This window comes from Kogia breviceps, chromosome 4, assembly GCF_026419965.1.
Source record: "Kogia breviceps isolate mKogBre1 chromosome 4, mKogBre1 haplotype 1, whole genome shotgun sequence".
Lineage (NCBI taxonomy): Eukaryota > Metazoa > Chordata > Mammalia > Artiodactyla > Physeteridae > Kogia > Kogia breviceps.
The window spans coordinates 11285398-11304971 of record NC_081313.1 but is presented as its reverse complement, the minus strand read 5'-3'; the positions used below and the strand labels follow the sequence as shown (position 1 = coordinate 11304971).

Below are 19574 nucleotides of genomic sequence, written 5' to 3'. Positions count from 1 at the left end.
AGTTGCAGGAAAAGATGTTGGGATGAAAGTTCCTTATACTTGATTAACAACAATTATTTGAAACCCTAATATATTCACCAGCATCAACTAAAGGAAATGGTTATGAAAAAAGTTATATATTTTGAAAAAGTTAATCAAGAAACAACACAGACAATTCTAGGATGGCCTGCAGTAGCTTCTTACCTGTCTTATCTATCTATGCCTCTTGAAGTAACACCAGGGAAAGAATATGAATAGACACTGGCAAAATCCTAAGAATTCTTGCCAGTACCACTCCTCCCCTGCCTAAAGCGACTTAGGAGAGCATCGCATGGAGAGGATGAGTAGGAGGCTGGAAGAGGAGAGCATATCACTTACCAATCTTACCAGGATTGGTGAACCAGGTTTTTAGGTCCACAACAAAAAAATGGTCTCCATTTCCAAGGGCTCACACTAAATTGGGGGATATAATCCAAAAGCAATGGTAGTCCCAATAGGAATAGGGTATAGCCCCTGCCAGTGGAGGGAATCCTGAAAAAGGATGTTTAACAAAACCTTGTCAGAATGCAGAGCCCAGGTTGTGCCAGAAGGCTTCTGCCAGCAACAGAGAAGTGATCCCTTCTCAGCCCCCATGTAGCTTTCTATCATTAGTTTAGAGAAAAGCTGGCATTACAGCAAACCTGCAGGCTCAAACTGCATTTAGGAGGGAAAGACAGTCATCATATAAGGTGAAAAATGCATCCAAGAGAATTCCACAGTGAATCCCCTTTAGGTGGGGTTGGAGACCTGATGGTGAAAGTAGTTTATCAAATACAAATAAAGCCAAAGAATCATGGGCTTTTACCACAAATATGACTTGGAATGGTCTGGGGCTACTGATTGGCATAGAGTGGACTTCTGGTCTACCCATAATCACTTAATAGATACGTTAGGTATCACTATCTTTGCCAAATAATGAGAGTGTTTATGCTTATTTTCTTCTTTTAAAATTCCATCACCTATGCCATATTTTGGAAATTTTCTTGCCTTCTATTTAAACTATGTTAGTTTTCAAACGCGGAGGATACTCTAATTAACCTTGTGTTCTGTATTCCAAGGATACACATTGTTTTGAAATTTCTGTTCTTTTTCCTATCCTACTGAAGTAGATTGGTAAACTAAAAGGAAACCTCAAAGTACCCATTATTTCTCCCCTTGAAAACCCAGAGCAAGCCACAGTCTGGGCTGTCTGATCTTTTCTCTACTGGTCTCCTCCTATCCTCCCCACCCTGTCCAATACTTCTTAAACATTGTTATATTTCAGAGATGCCTTCATTAGTCCAACCAGTATATCTTTCTATTCTGATCCTAAGACATGTACAGCTTCCAGAATGCTTATACAGGCATACCGTATTTTCTTGCCCTTTGCTTTAATGCACTTAGCAAATACGCAATTTTTTACAAATTGAAGGTTCGTGGCTACCCTGTGTCAAGCAAGTCTCTTGGTGCCATTTTTCCAACATTTGCTCACTTCGTTTTGCTGTGTCATGTTTTGGTAATTCTCACAATACTTCAAACCCTCTACCAGCAAAAAGATTATCACTCACTGAAGGCTCAGATGATGGTTAGCATTTTTTAGCAATAAAGTACTTTTCAATTAAGGTATGTACATTGTTTTTTAGACATAATGCTATTGAAAAATTAACAGATAGTATAAACATAACTTTACGTGTACTGGGAAACCCAAAACTTGCTTTATTGCAATATTTATTTTATTATGGTGGTATGGAACTGAACCTGAAATATCTCCTAGGTATGCCTATGTTGAATAAATAGGAAAAAAGTGGAATATTTGCACATTAAATGATACATGCTTTTTCTGTTTCATATTCTAGATCTCACGTGTCATTCGTACTCCCCGGGGAAATGCCCTCTTGGTCGGGGTGGGTGGATCAGGAAAGCAGAGCCTGACCAGGTTGGCTTCATTCATTGCTGGCTACACTTCCTTCCAGATCACTCTGACAAGGTAACATGCTTTTGCTTTAATTAACCTGAAATGGATTTTGATAAATGGTTCTCAGAAGCCACTTGGAGTTAAGAATGCATTTTTCTGGGGCTTCCCTGGTGGCGCAGTGGTTGAGAGTCCGCCTGCCGATGCAGGGGACACGGGTTCGTGCCCCGGTCCAGGAGGATCCCACGTGCCGCGGAGTGGCTGGGCCCGTGAGCCGTGGCCCCTGCGCCTGCGCGTCCGGAGCCTGTGCTCCACAATGCGAGAGGCCACGGCAGTGAGAGGCCTGCGTACCGCAAAAAAAAAAAAAAAAATTGCATTTTTCTTATACATAAGGGAATCATAATCGTTTTTCTTCTTGAATGTTGACTTATCGTCCTCCCCTTTCAACCTCTGTCATAGACCGTGAAAATTTCCCATGCATGATTTACTTTTGAAACACTGTAGCCTCTCATTTCAGTGAACAGATGCCTCTCTGTTTTCATGTTATGCTTGTTATGAGTATTGTGTATATTCCTTTAATGCATTTCAGAAGAAATTTGTCCCTACTAAATGTTAATTCAGGTTTCAAGAATGTTATTAAACTGGAAAAACAGATGAAAAGTTTATGCTGATTTACTCATTCATACATTTAAAAATATTCATTGAACACCAGCTGTGTGTCAGGCACTGGCTCAGTGCTGAGATACATGGTAAGCAAGATAAACCCGGCCTGTGTCATCATGGAATTTACAACAATTCAATGGGGACAGCTGAGCAACTCACTCAATAAGATGTGATACGTAGGTGCTCTCTCTGATAAGGAAATAAATGCAGACCAGACCAGAGTCTGTTGAACCATGAGGGAAGGACTCCTAATCTTGTCTAAGGGATGGTCAGAAAAGGCTTCCTGGAGAAAGAGATGTTTCAGCTGAGACATGAATATGAGTAAGAATTATCTCAGAGAAGAGAAACAGTAAAGAATGTTCCAGGCAAAAGGATCAGCACATGTGAAGTTACATTTGAGGGCCTGGAAGCAGTTAAATATGGCTGGTATATAGCATAATGTGGGAGGTGGGAAAGGAAGAGAAATGGAGGTGTTTGAAGGTATCATAAGGAATTTGGACTTCATCCTAGAGCAGTGGGAAACCATTAATGCGTCACCCCTAGGGGAGGCATGTCACATCTGCATGTGGAGAAGGTGGATGGAAGGAGCGAAGCTGCAAGGGTTATATAAGCCTGTCTCAGGGATCTCAGCGATAGATGGTGGTGTCCCGAGTTGTGGAAGTGAAAGAGGAGAAAAGAGGGAAGAGTCAAGAGATCCTTAGGAAGCTGGAGCTTTTGGACTTGGTGCATCCTGGTTCTGGCTTGGGAAACTGGATAGTTGGCGCTGCTACTCATCAGGGTAGGGAATCCCAGAAGAGCTGTCCTCGGACATGTGTGTGCAGTGCGGGGAGAATTAGGAAGGGGAAAGGGAACATGTAGAGAGGCTAAACAGAACTTCAGGATCAACCAAGATAAGGCGAGAAGCAAGAGGCCAGTTTGGGAAGTTTATATGGGCTGAATATCGTTAGAAGTTAATTTCTAGGTGTGAGAGTCTTGCCTGTTGGGCATTGATTAAGCGTTGGCTTGGAGCTGTAGGCAAAACATGCTACTGATCTATCTCACTGATGGAGGGCCATAGCCACCTGCTGGGACACAGGTTGGAAATGGTTAAACATTGGGTTTGGAGATCCGGGTACTCACGTTGTTGTTGTTACACCTTTTATTTGGTCTAAATTACTGGATTCTGCCTGGAGAATCAATCTAAAACGTTACCGTGTCTTTCAAGTACTGAAACAGAGAGAAATAATTTTAGTTGCCTTGTGTGTAATTCTTCTAGTTTGTGGATAGAAGCAATGTTAGATAAAAGATAACCTGTACAGGAAGGGGATTGAACTCTGAGATTTTTGTTCTTAACGTTTTGTAGAAAACCTTATAGTTTTCAAAGCACTTTTACATGCACAGGCTAATTTGATCTTCAAAAGAACTTTGTGGCTTTGTGGGTTAGCAGGACATATCACAGCTGAGGTTCAGAGAGGCTATGATTTGCCTGAAGTCCCAGATAAACCTGGCAATTAACCACAAGATTCCGGGTTTCTGGTCTGCCATGACTTTAACGACACCATGCTGCCTCAGAAAAAATACCTTACGAATCTTCTCTTTGTGATAAAGTGGTTCCTCTGCAGGTCATATTGGGACTGCTCCAGTACTGATGAAAAGGAGGGTCAGGGCCTTCTCTGGATTCTCATAACCTTCCAGAGACGATCCTACCGCCTTAGCCTTTGCAGAGCCACATGGCCAAGGCTCAGGAAGCAAGAGCCTCTCCTCTGGGAAGCACAGCCATTTGTTAGATGACTCAGGTCATATTATTTGAGGCAGGGGGGTCCTTGAGATCCAGGGGACTGGACTGAAAGTTTTCTCCATATCACAAGAAGCTGGGGCGAGCTATTTTCCTTTGTCCTCTCCCTCCCTCCCCACCCCCCTTCCTTCCTTCCTTCCTTCCTTTCTTCCTCCCTCCCTCTCTTTCTCTCTTTATTCTTTCTCTCTCTCTTTCAGGGGACTGTGTCTTTGAAAATTTTTTCTGGTATCTCAGCTCTCACTTTTCTAGCAGTCTTCTTGAAATACTGATGCAAGGTAGTGGTATTTCTGGTTCTAGGGTTTAGGTTTTAAATGTTAAAAAAGCACAGAATATAGAAGTTAAATGTTTTGTAGCTTTTTAAAAATCAGAAGGCCATTTGCTCTTGTGCTCTGACCTCTGAGTTTATTTAATGACACAAAATTCAAATAATAATTTAGTGAGTCTGAGTCTCCAGGACTGGCATATTTTAATGTTTACTTTTGGCAGTAATGGGCTACTCTATATTGTCTAACTTTTCATGATTGCAAGTTGACTTCCACTAAGTGATAGCTTTGGATGTGAGAGATTTAGAGTGGGATATTTAATAACGTTTCCAAGGATTCTACTACAGTGCACTGATTGCTCAGAAAACTCTCTCATGTGACGTCCAAAGATGCAATGAAAATAGTTGTGCTGGGAATAAGGAGGCTGCAGTTTACAGTAGGGCATCTGCCTCACCCCATATAATGAAGGCTTGAAATGCTTTAGTTTAGTTTAGTTCAATTTATGAGGTATCTTCTAAAATATCAGTTGCAGATGGGTGCTTAGTAAATATTAGAATTTGACATTTCCCTTACCTTTACCAACAAATATTTTCAAAATGAAACATGTATATACATTCTGATGGCATTATGGTGTGGTTAAAAATTATACTTTTGCTTCAGGTTGATTTTTCACTCTAGATGTTTTTTGTGTGTGTAAAAATATAATGTTTTATAAAATGTGGAGTTTTAAAAATTATTTTAATTTTTGCAAGTAAATATAATGAACAAGTAACATTTACATGCAATGAAATACCTATCTGATGGCACAATATCAGCATTTTGTGTTTAACCAAATGGCATAAAGCATTGTTATAAGGGTCTTTCCTTCCCATTAACATATTTTAGCTGATGACACGATGACAATATTTCTTTAGATCCTACAACACATCAAATCTGATGGAAGACCTGAAGACTTTGTATAGAACAGCTGGTCAGCAAGGCAAAGGAATCACTTTTATTTTCACGGACAATGAGATTAAAGTTGAGTCGTTTTTGGAATATATGAATAATGTTTTATCATCGGGTGAGGTAGGAGCTCATTTATTCTTGATGTGTTTTGCCTCTTCAGATTCCCTCCAATGTTAGAACTCTCTGTATTTCCTTCCGTTAAAGTACTGAATAAGTGCTATTTTTGGGATTAGGTGATCGGTATGAAGAATGGGTTTTTCTGTTGGGTTTTTGAAGAATAAAACTCCCAATCAAAATGTGGAGCTATGCATTGAAAACGTTACTGAAAGCTCCAAGTGAGAAATGGGAAAACGGAAGAAGGTTGCAAGGAAAGCTGGTTGGATTTTTTGATATGTCCATTTACCCCCTTACCGGGCTATGACTTTCCAGCTAGTAATAGAATCATTTGTGTATTTTAAAACACGGTTTAAAATTCTGTCTAATCTTCCATCCTATGGAACATTAATGCTTCTCTTATTCTATACATGAAAGGTGAGTTTAAGGACACAAATGAAGGAAAGAGATTATACATATTGAGCTGTGTATTTTGATCTGTTTTCATATGCCTGTATTGAATTTGAATGTCTGCACTTTTCTCGAAGGTCTCCAACCTATTTGCTTGTGAAGAAATTGATGAAATTAATAGTGATCTCCTATCAGTCATGAAAATCGAGTTCCCCAGGCGCCCGCCTACGAATGAGAACCTGTATGATTACTTCATGAGCCGGGTTCGACAGAACCTTCACATCGTGCTCTGCTTTTCGCCAGTGGGGGAGAGGTTTCGAAATCGAGCTTTGAGGTTTCCTGCCCTTATTTCAGGATGCACTATTGACTGGTTCAGCCGATGGCCTAAGGATGCCTTAGTTGCTGGTTAGTGTGGTGGAAATTTTTGTATCAGAGTTTCTGGTTCACTGTGTGTGTGTGTGTGTGTGTGTGTGTGTGTGTGTGTGTGTGTGTGTTTATTTGTATTCTGTGTTCTTTGCTGTCTCTCTACTGGATTGAGCCAAAAGTCACTTTGTCCAAGGTTTGAAGATTTTTGCAAGACTGTGCGCTTTCTCCTTTGGCAGCAATTTTTTTTCCCAGAGCGTGTTTATCAGCGAATGAGATCTTCAGTCTGTGCCCCCTTGGGTTAATTTACAGTGATTCTAGTGTTTTCCTTGTGGTTGAAAGCTGTGTCTCGGTCCCCAGGCAGGTTCTAGGGCGTCACAGGAGGACACTGAGGTTTTAATCTCATTTGTGTTCTTTTTTCAGGGGTTGGCCAACCTCAGAGTAGTTTAAGCCAGGTACCTCTTGGATGTTTCCTTCTTGCGGCTGCAGCGCTGGAAATCAAAGAGGAAAATGTTATCAGCCATATCCTCTGATGGCTTCTGTGCCTGAAAAAAGATGTTAAACAGAGACTTTTATGACTGGAGCCCTTGCTGCTTCTGTCTAATCTTCCATCCTTTGGAGCATTAATGCTTCTCTTATTCTACACGTGAAATTGAACACAAAAGTTGTATAGTAGATGTTAGAGATCATCCCTTAAGATTATGGTTTTTTCAGCTTTTGGTGAGAAATTAGCTGTGGCTGTTTTAAAAGATAGAGATAGTTAGGTCTCGTCTCTGACCTGTTGTAGCAGAACTTCAGAAGAACCCTGATTCAGGGCAGTAGTTTTCAAACTTTTTGTCTGATTATTGTGTCGGAATGATAATTAAGAGGAGTCTTGTTTTCCAGTAAAACATGACAGGTAGCCCTAATAGATAAAACAGTGACGAGTAGGGGAGAGGAAGGGCTCTGAAGCCTCACCCTTTCATGGTGCTGCCAGCTGCTACTGCATCTGTCTCTCCAGCTATGTGGTACCCAGTTGGAGAACGGCTGATTAACCGTCTCCTGCCCTTTATAGATGGAGAACTGGGGACAGTGGAGCTGAAGTAATTATCAGAGGTGCAAGAAGCCAATAGCTATAGCCAGTGTGTGTATATATATACACAAATATATATATAGTATATATATATTCTCAGCACACTACTCTTGATAATAATGGTTTTTCTGATCTGTGGCTTTTAAACACAAAATATTTTAATATTTGAAGTACAAATATACAGTGTTGTCTCTTATAAGATTTGAGAAAAAACCCCTGATTTAAAATTTTAAGTCCTGTTAAAATATGAATACAACTAAGGGTAAAACTTTAAAATTCCTTGAAGTAGGATATAAATGCAGAGCACAAAACCACAGTAGTTAAGAGCTATTTTAAGTTAACTATGAACTGTGATAATTAGTACGCAAGTGGTTTGTAGAATATCATGTAAGGTATTATTATTAATAATAAAAATAATTTCAGGTGACAAACACTGTAATATACTATAATTAGGATGACTTAATTTAAATAACAGAGCCCTCCTGGCAAGTCTTTATTTCAATTGTCCCTTCTATTACAAGATAAAAAGTTGTTCCTTTGTTGATTTCTCACAAAATCTTCCCCATTCTTTTTTTTTATTTTTTGTGGTACGCGGGCGTCTCACTGCTGTGGCCTCTCCCGCTGCGGAGCACAGGCTCCGGACGCGCAGGGTCAGCGGCCATGGCTCACAGGCCCGGTCGCTCCGCAGCATGTGGGATCCTCCTGGACCGGGTCACGAACCCGCGTCCCCTGCATCCGCAGGCGGACTCTCAACCACTGCGCCACCAGGGAAAACCTTCCCCATTCTTTTAAATCTCATTACATCAACCCAAGCCAAGATTACATGGAGGGCAGGGAAACTTTCATTTCTGTGTCATCAGTTCCTAGCAAGTGTCCTGACTTTCATGCATGCATCTATTTTTTCGTTTATTCAGAACATAATTATTGAGCTTCCTACACCATTTATGGAGCCAGGCATATTGGAGGGCAAGGCAGACTCATTTCTTTGCTGCAGATCCTCTTCCCTGGCAAGCTCATCTACAGGCTCCTGTGTAATATGCCCCATCATTTTTTTTTAAAACATCTTTATTGGAGTATAATTGCTTTACAATGGTGTGCTAGTTTCTGCTTTAGCTCCATCAATTTTTATCTCTGGTCTTGTCTGTCCTCTGGCTTGAAATCTGTGCACTCAACTGCCTGCTTGATATGTTCTTGTAGATGTTTCATAGGCTCCTTAAACTCAAAATGTCTAAAACTGAACTGGTTCGGCTCTGGTCACTCTCTCCCAGGAAGTCCCACAATCGTCCATGACACTTGGCAACAGAAAGCTGTTTTTCTTTAACACCTTTCTTGTCTTCAACTCTCAAGTCTGCTCCATCACTAAGTCATGTCAATTTTGTCTCCTAAATATTGGTGGCATCTATCCAACTCTTTCCCTTTCACTGGCGGCATCCTAGGCCAAGCTATCATTGTAACTCACCTGGAAAACTCAAAGAGCTTTCTAATGATCCCTCGTCTTCTTTCACCTGTCTCTCATCCAGCTCACGCTGCCGACAGAACAGTGAGAAAAACATAAACCCAGTCACGTTGCTTTCTACTTAAAACCTTCCACCGCTCTTAGGAAAAAGCAGTCTCTAGCTGGGCCTTCAAGGCTGGGAAGAGTTGACCCCATCTACCTCCTCAGCCTCACCTGAGGTCACTTTTTCCTCCTGATGTATTCTCCTTGATTCTTTTTTTTTTTTTTTTTTTTAACATCTTTATTGGAGTATAACTGTTTTACAATGGTGTGTTAGTTTCTGCTTTACAACAAAGTGAATCAGTTATTTTTCTTCCCATGCAATGCCCTCCTCCTCGCATTCTCCCCGAGCCCTCCTCCCTCTGTCTGGATACTCCTGGCTCAGCTAAATGTCACTTCCTCAGGGAAAACTTCCCCTGTTCCCACCCCCTCCCAGCACCCCCAAAGCCAGTTCCCCTGTTACATATTTCACAGCACGCTGTGCTTTTGCTTCCTGGGACTAACCACAGTTTGCAATTTAAGTACTTAGTTGTATGATTTGATTAATGCTTATCTGTCCTGCTAAACTAAAACTCCATGGGCTCAAGGACTACATATCTTTGTTCACAATTTCAGCAGCTACCAGTATTCAACACCTCCAGTGTTCAGCCAGTGGATCAGACTGTCAAAATTCATCATCCTTCAATAATATGGCCCTAACTTACGTGCAGTCTTCTCTAATCCAATGCAAACCTTCTCTTGTTTTTCTTCAGATATGCATCTTTTGTTTCATTTCTGAGCATCCTTTAATCATCTTTACTCTTCCACACATAGTTCCCTTTATCAAGAATCTTCTCTCTCATCTTTGTTTATCTAAGTTCCAAAGCTTAATCAAGACCCATCAGATCCTTCACTCTTCCTTTGTTGGCTTAGGAATATTTTTTCCCCCTTTTCTTGAACCTCCTATATCTTTAGCTCTTAAACTTTATATAATGCACCTAGGCATTTCAATCTTTTCAAACCTTTTGTGACTATGCCTCCAATCTAGACTAGTAAATATTTAGAGCCAGTATACTACATGAATATATAGTACTGTGATAGTCACAGTGGTGGATAAAATAATTATAAGACCTGAGACATACCTCCTTTCTTTTATAAATATAAAATCTTGTTGGGAAAACCAACATCTACACTTAATAGCAAACTGCCTTATGTTATTTTGAAAGAATACCATATGTAGGTATTGGAAGTACTTCAATACATTTAGGGATTTAAGTGTTATATATTCTTTTTAGAAAATTCGCAGGAAGGTTTCTAGAAAAACCATTTAAATTGCTTTTATGATCCTGATTCTGAATTAAATTATTATCTCCAGTCACATTAATGAGAAAATATATCATTTTTAGCATATTTCATTTATATTATAATAAATATTTTCTTTAAAAGTATTAAATTATTGTGTACTTTTCTAATTTATTTATTCCTTAAGATATATTTTATTTTAATTTTTTTAAACCACTTTTTTGAGGTATGGATGACATAAAAAGATCTGTGCATATTTAATATATACAACTTGACAAGTTTGGACATAGGTATACACCTGTGAAACTATAACCTGTGCCATAAACATATCCATTATTACCTCCAAAAGATTCCTCCTCACTTGAATGATGAACATGATAATGATCGTTTTGTGATAAGAACACTTAACATAAGATCTACCCTCTTAGCAAAATTTTTTGACTATACAATACAGTATGGGTAGCTATAGGCACTGTGGCATACAGAAGGTCCATAGGACTTATTCATATGTATAACTGAAACTTTGTATCTTTTGACTAATACCTCCCCATTTCCTCCTCCTAGCCCTTGGCAACCACCAGTCTATTCTCTGCATCTATGATTTGATTATTTTAGATTCCTCATGTGAGTGACATCATGTATTATTTGTTCTTGTTGTCTGACTTATATCACTTAGCATAATGCCCTCCAGGTTCATCCATGTTTTTGCAAATGGCAGAATTTCTTTCTTTTTTTTTTTTTTTTTTTTTTTTTGCGGTACGCGGGCCTCTCACTGTTGTGGCCTCTCCCGTTGCGGAGCACAGGCTCCGGACGCGCAGGCTCAGCGGCCACGGCTCACGGGCCCAGCCGCTCCCCGGCATGTGGGATCCTCCCGGACCGAGGCACGAACCCGTGTCCCCCGCATCGTCAGGCGGACTCCCAAACACTGCGCCACCAGGGAAGCCCTCTTTCTTTTTTTTAAAGGCTGAATAATATTCCATGGTATGTAAATACTGCATTTTCTTTATCCATTCATCCGTGGATGGACACTTGAGCTGTTTCCATGTCTTGTTTATTGTGAATAATGCTGCAGTGAACATGGGAGTGCAGATATCTCTTCAGGATCTTGATTTCAATTTCTTTGGATATATACTCAGAAGTGGGATTGCTGGATCATATGATAGTTCTATTTTTGACTTTTTGAGAAAGCTCTTACTGTTTTTCATAGTGGCTGTACCAACTTACATCTCCACCAGTAGAGTACAAGGATTCTCATTTCTCTACATCCTGGCCAACACTTGTTATCTTTTTTTTTTCTGATAATAGACATCCTAACAGGTATGAGGTGATATCTTATTGTGGTTTTTTTAAATTTTTTTAATTTTTTACTGAAGTAGAGTTGATTTACAATGTTGTGCTGGTTTCAGGTGCACAACAAAGTGATTCAGTTTTATATATATATATATATATATATATATATATATATATATATATATACATATATGTATATATTCTTTTTCAAATTCTTTTTTTTTTTTTTTTTTTTTTGTGGTATGCGGGCCTCTCACTGCTGTGGCCTCTCCCGTTGCGGAGCACAGGCTCCGGACGCGCAGGCCTAGCGGCCATGGCTCACGGGCTTAGTTGCTCCGCGGCATGTGGGATCTTCCCGGACCAGGGCACGAACCCGTGACCCCTGCATCGGCAGGCGGATTCTCAACCACTGCGCCACCAGGGAAGCCCTCAAATTCTTTTCCATATAGATTATTACAAAATATTGGGTATAGTTCCCTGTACCATATAGGAGGTCCTTGTTGTTTATCTATTTTATATATAGCAGTGTGTATATGTTACTCCCAAATTCCTAATTTTTCCCTCCCCCCCACCTTTCCCCTTTGGTAACCATAAGTTTGTTTTCTATGTTTATAAGTCTGTTTCTGTTTTGTAAATAAGTTCATTTGTATCATTTTTTTTTAGATTCCACATATCAGTGATATCATATATTTGTCTTTCTCTGTCTGACTTACTTCACTTAGTATGATAATACCTAGGTCCATTCATGTTGCTGCAAATAGTATTATTTCATTCTTTTTTATGGCTGAGTAGTATTCCATTGTATTTATTACCACATATCTTCTTTATTGATTCATCTGTCAATGGACATTTAGGTTGCTTCCATATCTTGGTTATTGTAAATATTGCTACAGTGGACATTGAGGTGTATGTATCTTTTCAAATTATGGTTTTCTCTGGATATATGTAGGAGTTCCATATATATATATAAAATATATAAATATAAACATATATAAAAATATAAATATATAAAAAATCTATATTTAACCCTTTATTAGGTTTGCAAATATTGTCTCCCATTGCATAAGTTGCCTGTTCACTTATTGATTGTTTCCTTTGCTGTGCATAAGCTTTTTAGTTTGTAATCCCACTCAACTATTTTTAGGTGTCACATCCTTAGGTGTCACGTCCAAAAAATCATTACCAAGATCAATGTTAAGAAGCTTTTCCTCTACATTTTCTTCTAAGACTTTTATGGTTCAGGTCTTATGTTTAAGTGTTTAATCCATTTTGAGTGAGTTGATTTTTGTGTATGATGTAGGATAAGGGTCCAATTTCATTCTCTTGCATATGGATATCCAGCTTTCACCATTTACTGAAGAGGCTATCTTTTCACCATTGTGTATTCTTGGCACCCTTGTTGAAGACCATATGACTGTACATGTGTGGGTTTATTTCTGGGTTCTCTATTCTGTTCCATTGGTCTACATGTCTGTGTTTATGCTAGTACCATGCTGTTTTAATTTTTGTACGTTTGTTATATACTTTGAAATCAGGACATGATTCTGATTTGTCCTTGCTCAAAATTGGGAGTCTTCTGTGCCTCCATATGAATTTTATCATTTTTATTTTCTGTTTCTATATAAAATGCCTTTGGAATTTTGATAAGGATTGTATTAAATCTGTAAATTACTTTGGGTAGTATAGACATTTTAACAATATTAATTCTTCCAACCTGTGAGAACACATGATGTCTTTCTATATATTTATATCTACTGTAATTTTTTTATTAGTGTTTTATAGTTTTCAGTATAAGTCTTTCACACCTTTGGTTGAGTTTATTTCTAAGTATTTTATTTTATATTTTGATGCTCTTATAAATGGTACTATTTTCTTAATTTGGGGTAGTTTATTCTTATTGTTTAGAGCATTTTTCTAATTTAAAGATACTCAGAAAAAGCCAAGTGTCCTCCTCTTTATCCCACACATACCATAAATACTAGATTTTGTAGTAATTATATTGCTTCCGAAAAAATGTGAGATTTTTATATGTATGAATTTAAATGGACTGAATCTGTAGATGAAACATTTAAAGAAATATACACTTTATTTTATTTTGTTAAATTCTTGTCCTTCCCACCATTTAGTAATCTCCGTTTTGGCAAATCTTTGTTTTTATCTTTATATGGAGTTGTTTTGAATTGCTTCTTAGTATCTGTAGTATCTTTATTCTGGTGATATTGTATTTCTTAATGAAACACTGTGATTCCAAAGTCACTACTAAATCAATTAAGTTCATTTAGATCTCTCCAAGGTAAAGATAATTAATAAAGTTCTACTAGACTCTTTAAAATCAGCACATTATTATTAAAATAGGCCATCCTTATCTGTAACTAAAGTTTCAACAAAATCAATAGCATATATATGGCAACTATTTCTTTACAAAGAAGGCCATTTTAGTTATGTAAATAAACTGGTCCTCTTTGAAAATTATTACTTGATTTATACTATACAAGATTTTGGCTTTAGGAGTTAGTCACCACTGCTTTTGCAACTGCTCACAACTAATGGTGTATCATAAAGAGAAATGAGGCAACTGCACACAATAACCACTCAGAAAGTAATACCAAGCACGTAGTTCTCACTGTTTCCCAGAAAAACTAGCATATTTTGTTTATGAAGCACATTAATCAGAAGATATTTTTGAACTTTGGGCTTCAATGAAAAAATGTTTGTTAACAGTCTAAAAACTCTATACAGTTTTGTTGTATTTGAATTTCTAAATCAAGGTGCTGTAAGCATTGGAATTCATCATCTTGGGCTTCGAATTCCAATTCTCCTACCTACAGGCAAACTTCTCTAAGCTTCATTTTCCTTGTCTATAAAATATACATGGTGATATCCATCACTTAAGGATATCCTAAGGATTAATTAATAAAGTTTTGTGATTTAGGATCTGCCAGGATTAGATATGCTTGCCTTCTGAATGTAGCAATTAAGAATCTGTTTGGCTGTAAGAGAAAACCAGAGCAGCAGTGGCATAAACAAGTTGATTTTTAATTGTTTTTGTGTTTTCCTGCTACCAAGAAAGCACACAGATGTGCAGCCTAGAACAAAGCCAGTGGGGACCTTACTGCTATCTTGCTGTCATCCTCAGGGTGTACCTCTTGTTCTTATAGGCACAAGAGGGCTGCTGCATCTCAAGGCTTTGTGTCTGTTGGTGTCTCATGAAGCTTTACCTTTTATGTCAGGACAGGATTCTTCCCCAGGGACTTTTGTCTGCATGTCTTTGGCCAGAACTGAGTCACTCCCAGCTACATGAGGGTTTGGAGAATCAAAGACTTTTAGTTGGGCAGATTGTTGCTCTGAGCAAAATCAAGATTCTTTTAGTATCAAAGAGAGGGTATGGCTACTGGATAGGCAGCTAATGTGCCCTTCTCACTTTATTACTTCAGTTCTTTTAATCCAAATGAAGTGGGAATTTGAGGGCACCAAAATTCAGAGACTGAGGCCACTGTACTCCCTTCTATCCTACACATCCATCACCTTATTCTACATCAAGTGAAGTGAACAAACAATACCAGGGTATAACCTATACCAACCTCAGACATCAGCCTAAAGTTGGGCCCCAAAACTGGCATTGCTGCCTTGGTGATTGGATATTGAAGATGACTAAAGGGTTTTCCATGGCCTTTTGTCTGAGTCTCAGCAGGCTTGGGTAACCCTAAGAGGAACTGGTCCTTTTTTTAACCTTTCCTGCATTAGAGATTGTGGGTATATGGAAAAATATACTTAGAATCCATCCCATTTTTTTTCTTTGACTTTTTGGAGACATAAAAAGACAACTTGCTAAATAAAGAAAAAAGTCACCATTATTGATACTCTCTGGTTGTGTGAGGATAAAAATCATTACATGGTAAATACAAGAAAGTTTTCAGAAAGTGGGGATGTCCCTGAGAATATCCCATAATGCAAAGCACTTGGTATCACGTAAAGCACTTGGTGTCATGCCTGGCACAAAGTAAATATTGCTGCCATTTTGGTTAAAACCTACAAACAATTTGTCATAGGCAAGAATAGTTCGTATGTTTCCAATAACCAGACTTCCACTTCCTAGAATTTAAATTGTTCTTTATAGTGGTTGCTTAACTCATGAAAAAATGACTTCTGAGTGTCTCAATTTATTGCCTTTCATTGTCTACAGTAAACTGTATTTGTAACCAAGCTGATAAATTGTCTCTATTATTTACATAGATGTAAATACTGCCCCACAATTACATCATTAAGAACTTAATTTAGTGATCAATTACTAACAGTGAGAAGATACCATTTTTTAATTTCTCTGCTAGCTATCACCTGATGGATTTGTTCACTCCATTCCTTCTCTTTCCCTCCCTCCTTATTGGCCATATTTGTATTTGCAGCTCTTATGCACATTTTTCAATACTTTTAGCACTTCTAAAGGAAATCCATAGGCCATTTTCTTCTAAGATGAATAAAGATGGTTGTGATAATTTTTAACTGGGTTATGTATAACCCTTGTAAATTCCTTGGGATGGAGACCAAGTTTCATAGTGATGGGTGCTTAGCACACACTCCACGTCTACGTGATGATGGATTAGCTCTGACTTTATGGTCTATTCTTATAATAAGAAATGCTGTCTTGGAATTGGTCTCATGTTTGGCACTGTTGGGAAGATAAAGGTCTACAACAGAAGATTTTTACTCATACATTTTTAAAGGATACCATAAATTAGAATTGACTACAGATGGCCAGCTGCCACATTTAAGAATAAGATGGCCAAGGCATAAAAAAATTTAGTGATGAACATTCCACATGTCATATGCAATCAGAGCCTGGGGGAATTAAGGTTATGGCAGGTTCTGAGTTAAAAAAAAGAATAAATGGAGTTGTCAGTGCCCAGGTGGGCATTGATTTCTGAGTTATTTGTACCACTTTTGTCCTTATGTAAACCATAAAACAGTCTGGCTGCTGACCAGAACCTGCAGCTGTGTAGAAGAGACTTCTTTGTACATGTACCAGAAAACAAAGAATTATGATAGGCTTAAAGTCTGTTATAGTTTTGTACATGAAAGGGAAAATAAAATTGTTGATGTCATAGGCCTGGGGCCAAAAATGCTGACATATATCTACCTAGCTGGGGCTATAAAAATGGCATGCATTCCTAAGAATTGTCTTGAGTTTTTAAAAATATCCAGTTAACTTTTTTTTTTTTTAACTTTCCGGCCACGCTGCATGGCATGTGGGATCTTAGTTCCCCGACCAGGGATCAAACCTGTGCCCCTGCATTGGAAGCGATGACTCTTAACCACTGGACAGCCAGGGAAGTCCAACTTTAAAAAAAAAAAAATTTTTTTTTAAATTGCAGTATAGTTGATTTACAATGTTGTGTTAGTTTCTGCTGTACAGCAAAGTGAGTCAGTTATACTTATACATATATCCACTTTTTTTAAGATTCTATTTCCATATAGGTCATTACAGAGTATTGAATAGAGTTCTCTGCCTTATTCAGTAGGTTCTTATTAATTATCTATTCTATATATAGTAGTGAGTATATGTCAATCCCAATCTCCAATTTATCCCTCCCGCCTCTTTTCACCCCTCGTAACCATAAATTTATTTTCTACATCTGTGACTCAAGCCAGTTAACTTTTAAAATGGGAATTCTCTTTCATATTTCACATGCTGTTGTCTTTATTCTTTCTAGTGTCTGAGCACTTCCTCTCTTCCTATGATATTGACTGCAGTTTGGAAACCAAGAAGGAAGTGGTCCAATGCATGGGCTCCTTCCAGGATGGGGTAGCTGAGAAGTGTGTTGATTATTTCCAGAGATTCCGACGTTCTACCCATGTGACACCCAAATCATACCTCTCCTTTATTCAGGGCTATAAGTTCATATATAGAGAAAAGCATGTGGAAGTGCAAACTCTGGCCAACAGGTAAGTGTGAGAATAAAATACAAAGTTATTTTAAAGCAACAGCTTTTAACTAGGGGCAGATTTGCTCCTAGTGGACATTTTGCAATAACTGGAGACTTTTTGTTTGTTACAGCTGGGGTGGAGGGGCTAGAGAGATGCTACTGGCATCAAAAGAGTTAGTGTTCAGGGATGCTTATAAACATCGTAACAGTGCACAGGACAATCCTCTGTTGCAAAGTGTTATTCAGCCCCGAATACCACTAGTGCTGAGACCGAGAAACCTTCCTCTCAAGTTTGTTCCAAGGATTATTCCCTGGTTGCTAGGGGCTTTATTCTTGCCCAATAGGATTAAATATTGCCAAGTTTTCATATGGCCTCCCATTTTCTATATTATTGAATGACAATAATAGAAACCGTGGACCTGGAAGAAAGCTGAGAATACAGACATCCCCCCCCCCGCCCCCACTCTACTCATTTCTTTCTTCCTGCACATTCTGAGTGTCTGGGATAGAAAAGTCTGCTTGATGCTTATGTTCTCTGCGTAGTAAACACCCTATTCACTGAAGTTTGTTCCCAGTTTCCCTGCTCTGCCTTGCTCTTTTCTGAACACTTATATCTTCTGCCTGAATATAACCAAGAATCAGCCAAGGTTGTTACATAAGGGACCTCTGGGTGGTGATTGGACTGAATGACTCTGAGGACTCCTGTCTTTAAGATCACATGATTTCAGAGTCACACAGGCAGTCGGGCCCTTCACGAGCTTGTTCTGATGGCTTTAAATTTGTTTCTTTTCTTGATCCCAGATCTTTCTTCTTTTAACTTCATTGGTCTCGTTAGAAAAACACGAGTTATTTATTTCCCTTTCTCCGTGATAAGACTTCAAGCATTTGAAGTCTATTGTCTTTTAGCTAAAGTTCATTAAGCATGTTTCCTGCATGAGAGAGATTCTAGACACTGTTGTTCCTCCTGTCACGCAGTGTTCTTAGCAGACTTACTCTTTTCACACATGTTCCATGAAGAACATAGTCTGGAATCAAGCCTGGACATTTACTCTCTTTGTCAAGCCCTCTCGGGTTTGCTATTGTATATACATTATTCTTCAAATATGGCCATTACTATATACATCAGTAGACCAGTGCTTAGAAAATGTGGCCAAGAACCACACATTTTACACTCCCCACTTGGATTTTTAATCTCAGAATGAATACTGGATTGGAAAAGCTAAAAGAAGCTTCGGAGTCTGTTGCAGCCCTGAGCAAAGAATTGGAAGTGAAAGAAAAGGAGCTCCAAATGGCCAATGATAAAGCCGACACAGTGAGTAGACATTGACATGTGGACCGTATTCATTTTGAATTCCCAGCTCATAAATGTTAATGATGTATGCTCCTTCACTAAATTATAACCATGGAAGTACAAATTATTTACTTCCATTAGAATACCATACTCTTAATTCTATGTACGAAGAATCATGTAAGTGGACAAAATCAACAAATCAAGGCAAAAATGTGCATTTCCAGCTGGGTCTTTGGTAATTTTTGATGTACTTTTTTGTTTTATATTAAATTAGGTCTTAAAAGAAGTGACAGTGAAAGCACAGGCTGCCGAAAAGGTCAAAGTTGAGGTACAGAAGGTGAAGGACAAAGCCCAGGCCATCGTTGATAGGATCTCTAAAGATAAAGCCATTGCTGAGGAAAAACTGGAAGCAGCAAAGCCAGCGTTAGAAGAAGCGGAAGCAGCCTTGCAGGTATATCTCTGTGAGATAACAGATGCCACCTTTTAGGGCCTTGGAGGAAGATTCAGGCAGAAAAGATGAATAACAACAAGGAAGTGTTCTACCGCTTCAGATGAAAGCTCTTTCTACGGGAATGATTTCAAGTAATATTTTCTGCTTGGAGATGTTATTTGATTTTTTAGATATTGCACGTGGCACTTCACATCTCATCTTCCTCACTCATGAATGATGGGCAGTGTCATATAATGGTGATCTGGAGTCCTGGGTTCTCATTTCAACTCTGTAACCAATAAGCTATGTGACATTGGGAAAGTCACATAAAATTTCTAAAATAACGCTTTTTTTTCACTCATTCATTGCG

The 19574-nt window shown here is 38.6% G+C and overlaps 1 protein-coding gene across 1 annotated transcript in view; it reads left to right on the top strand.

Moving 5' to 3' along the window:
* Positions 1-19574, top strand: part of DNAH5 (dynein axonemal heavy chain 5) — a 262494-nt gene that overhangs the window by 178871 nt on the left and 64049 nt on the right. The window contains exons 53-58 of the mRNA XM_059062876.2: positions 1854-1984; positions 5524-5677; positions 6199-6466; positions 17271-17502; positions 18681-18795; positions 19049-19225. Of these exons, the coding sequence (XP_058918859.1) occupies positions 1854-1984; positions 5524-5677; positions 6199-6466; positions 17271-17502; positions 18681-18795; positions 19049-19225 (1077 nt within the window). The remainder of the gene's footprint in view (positions 1-1853; positions 1985-5523; positions 5678-6198; positions 6467-17270; positions 17503-18680; positions 18796-19048; positions 19226-19574) is intronic.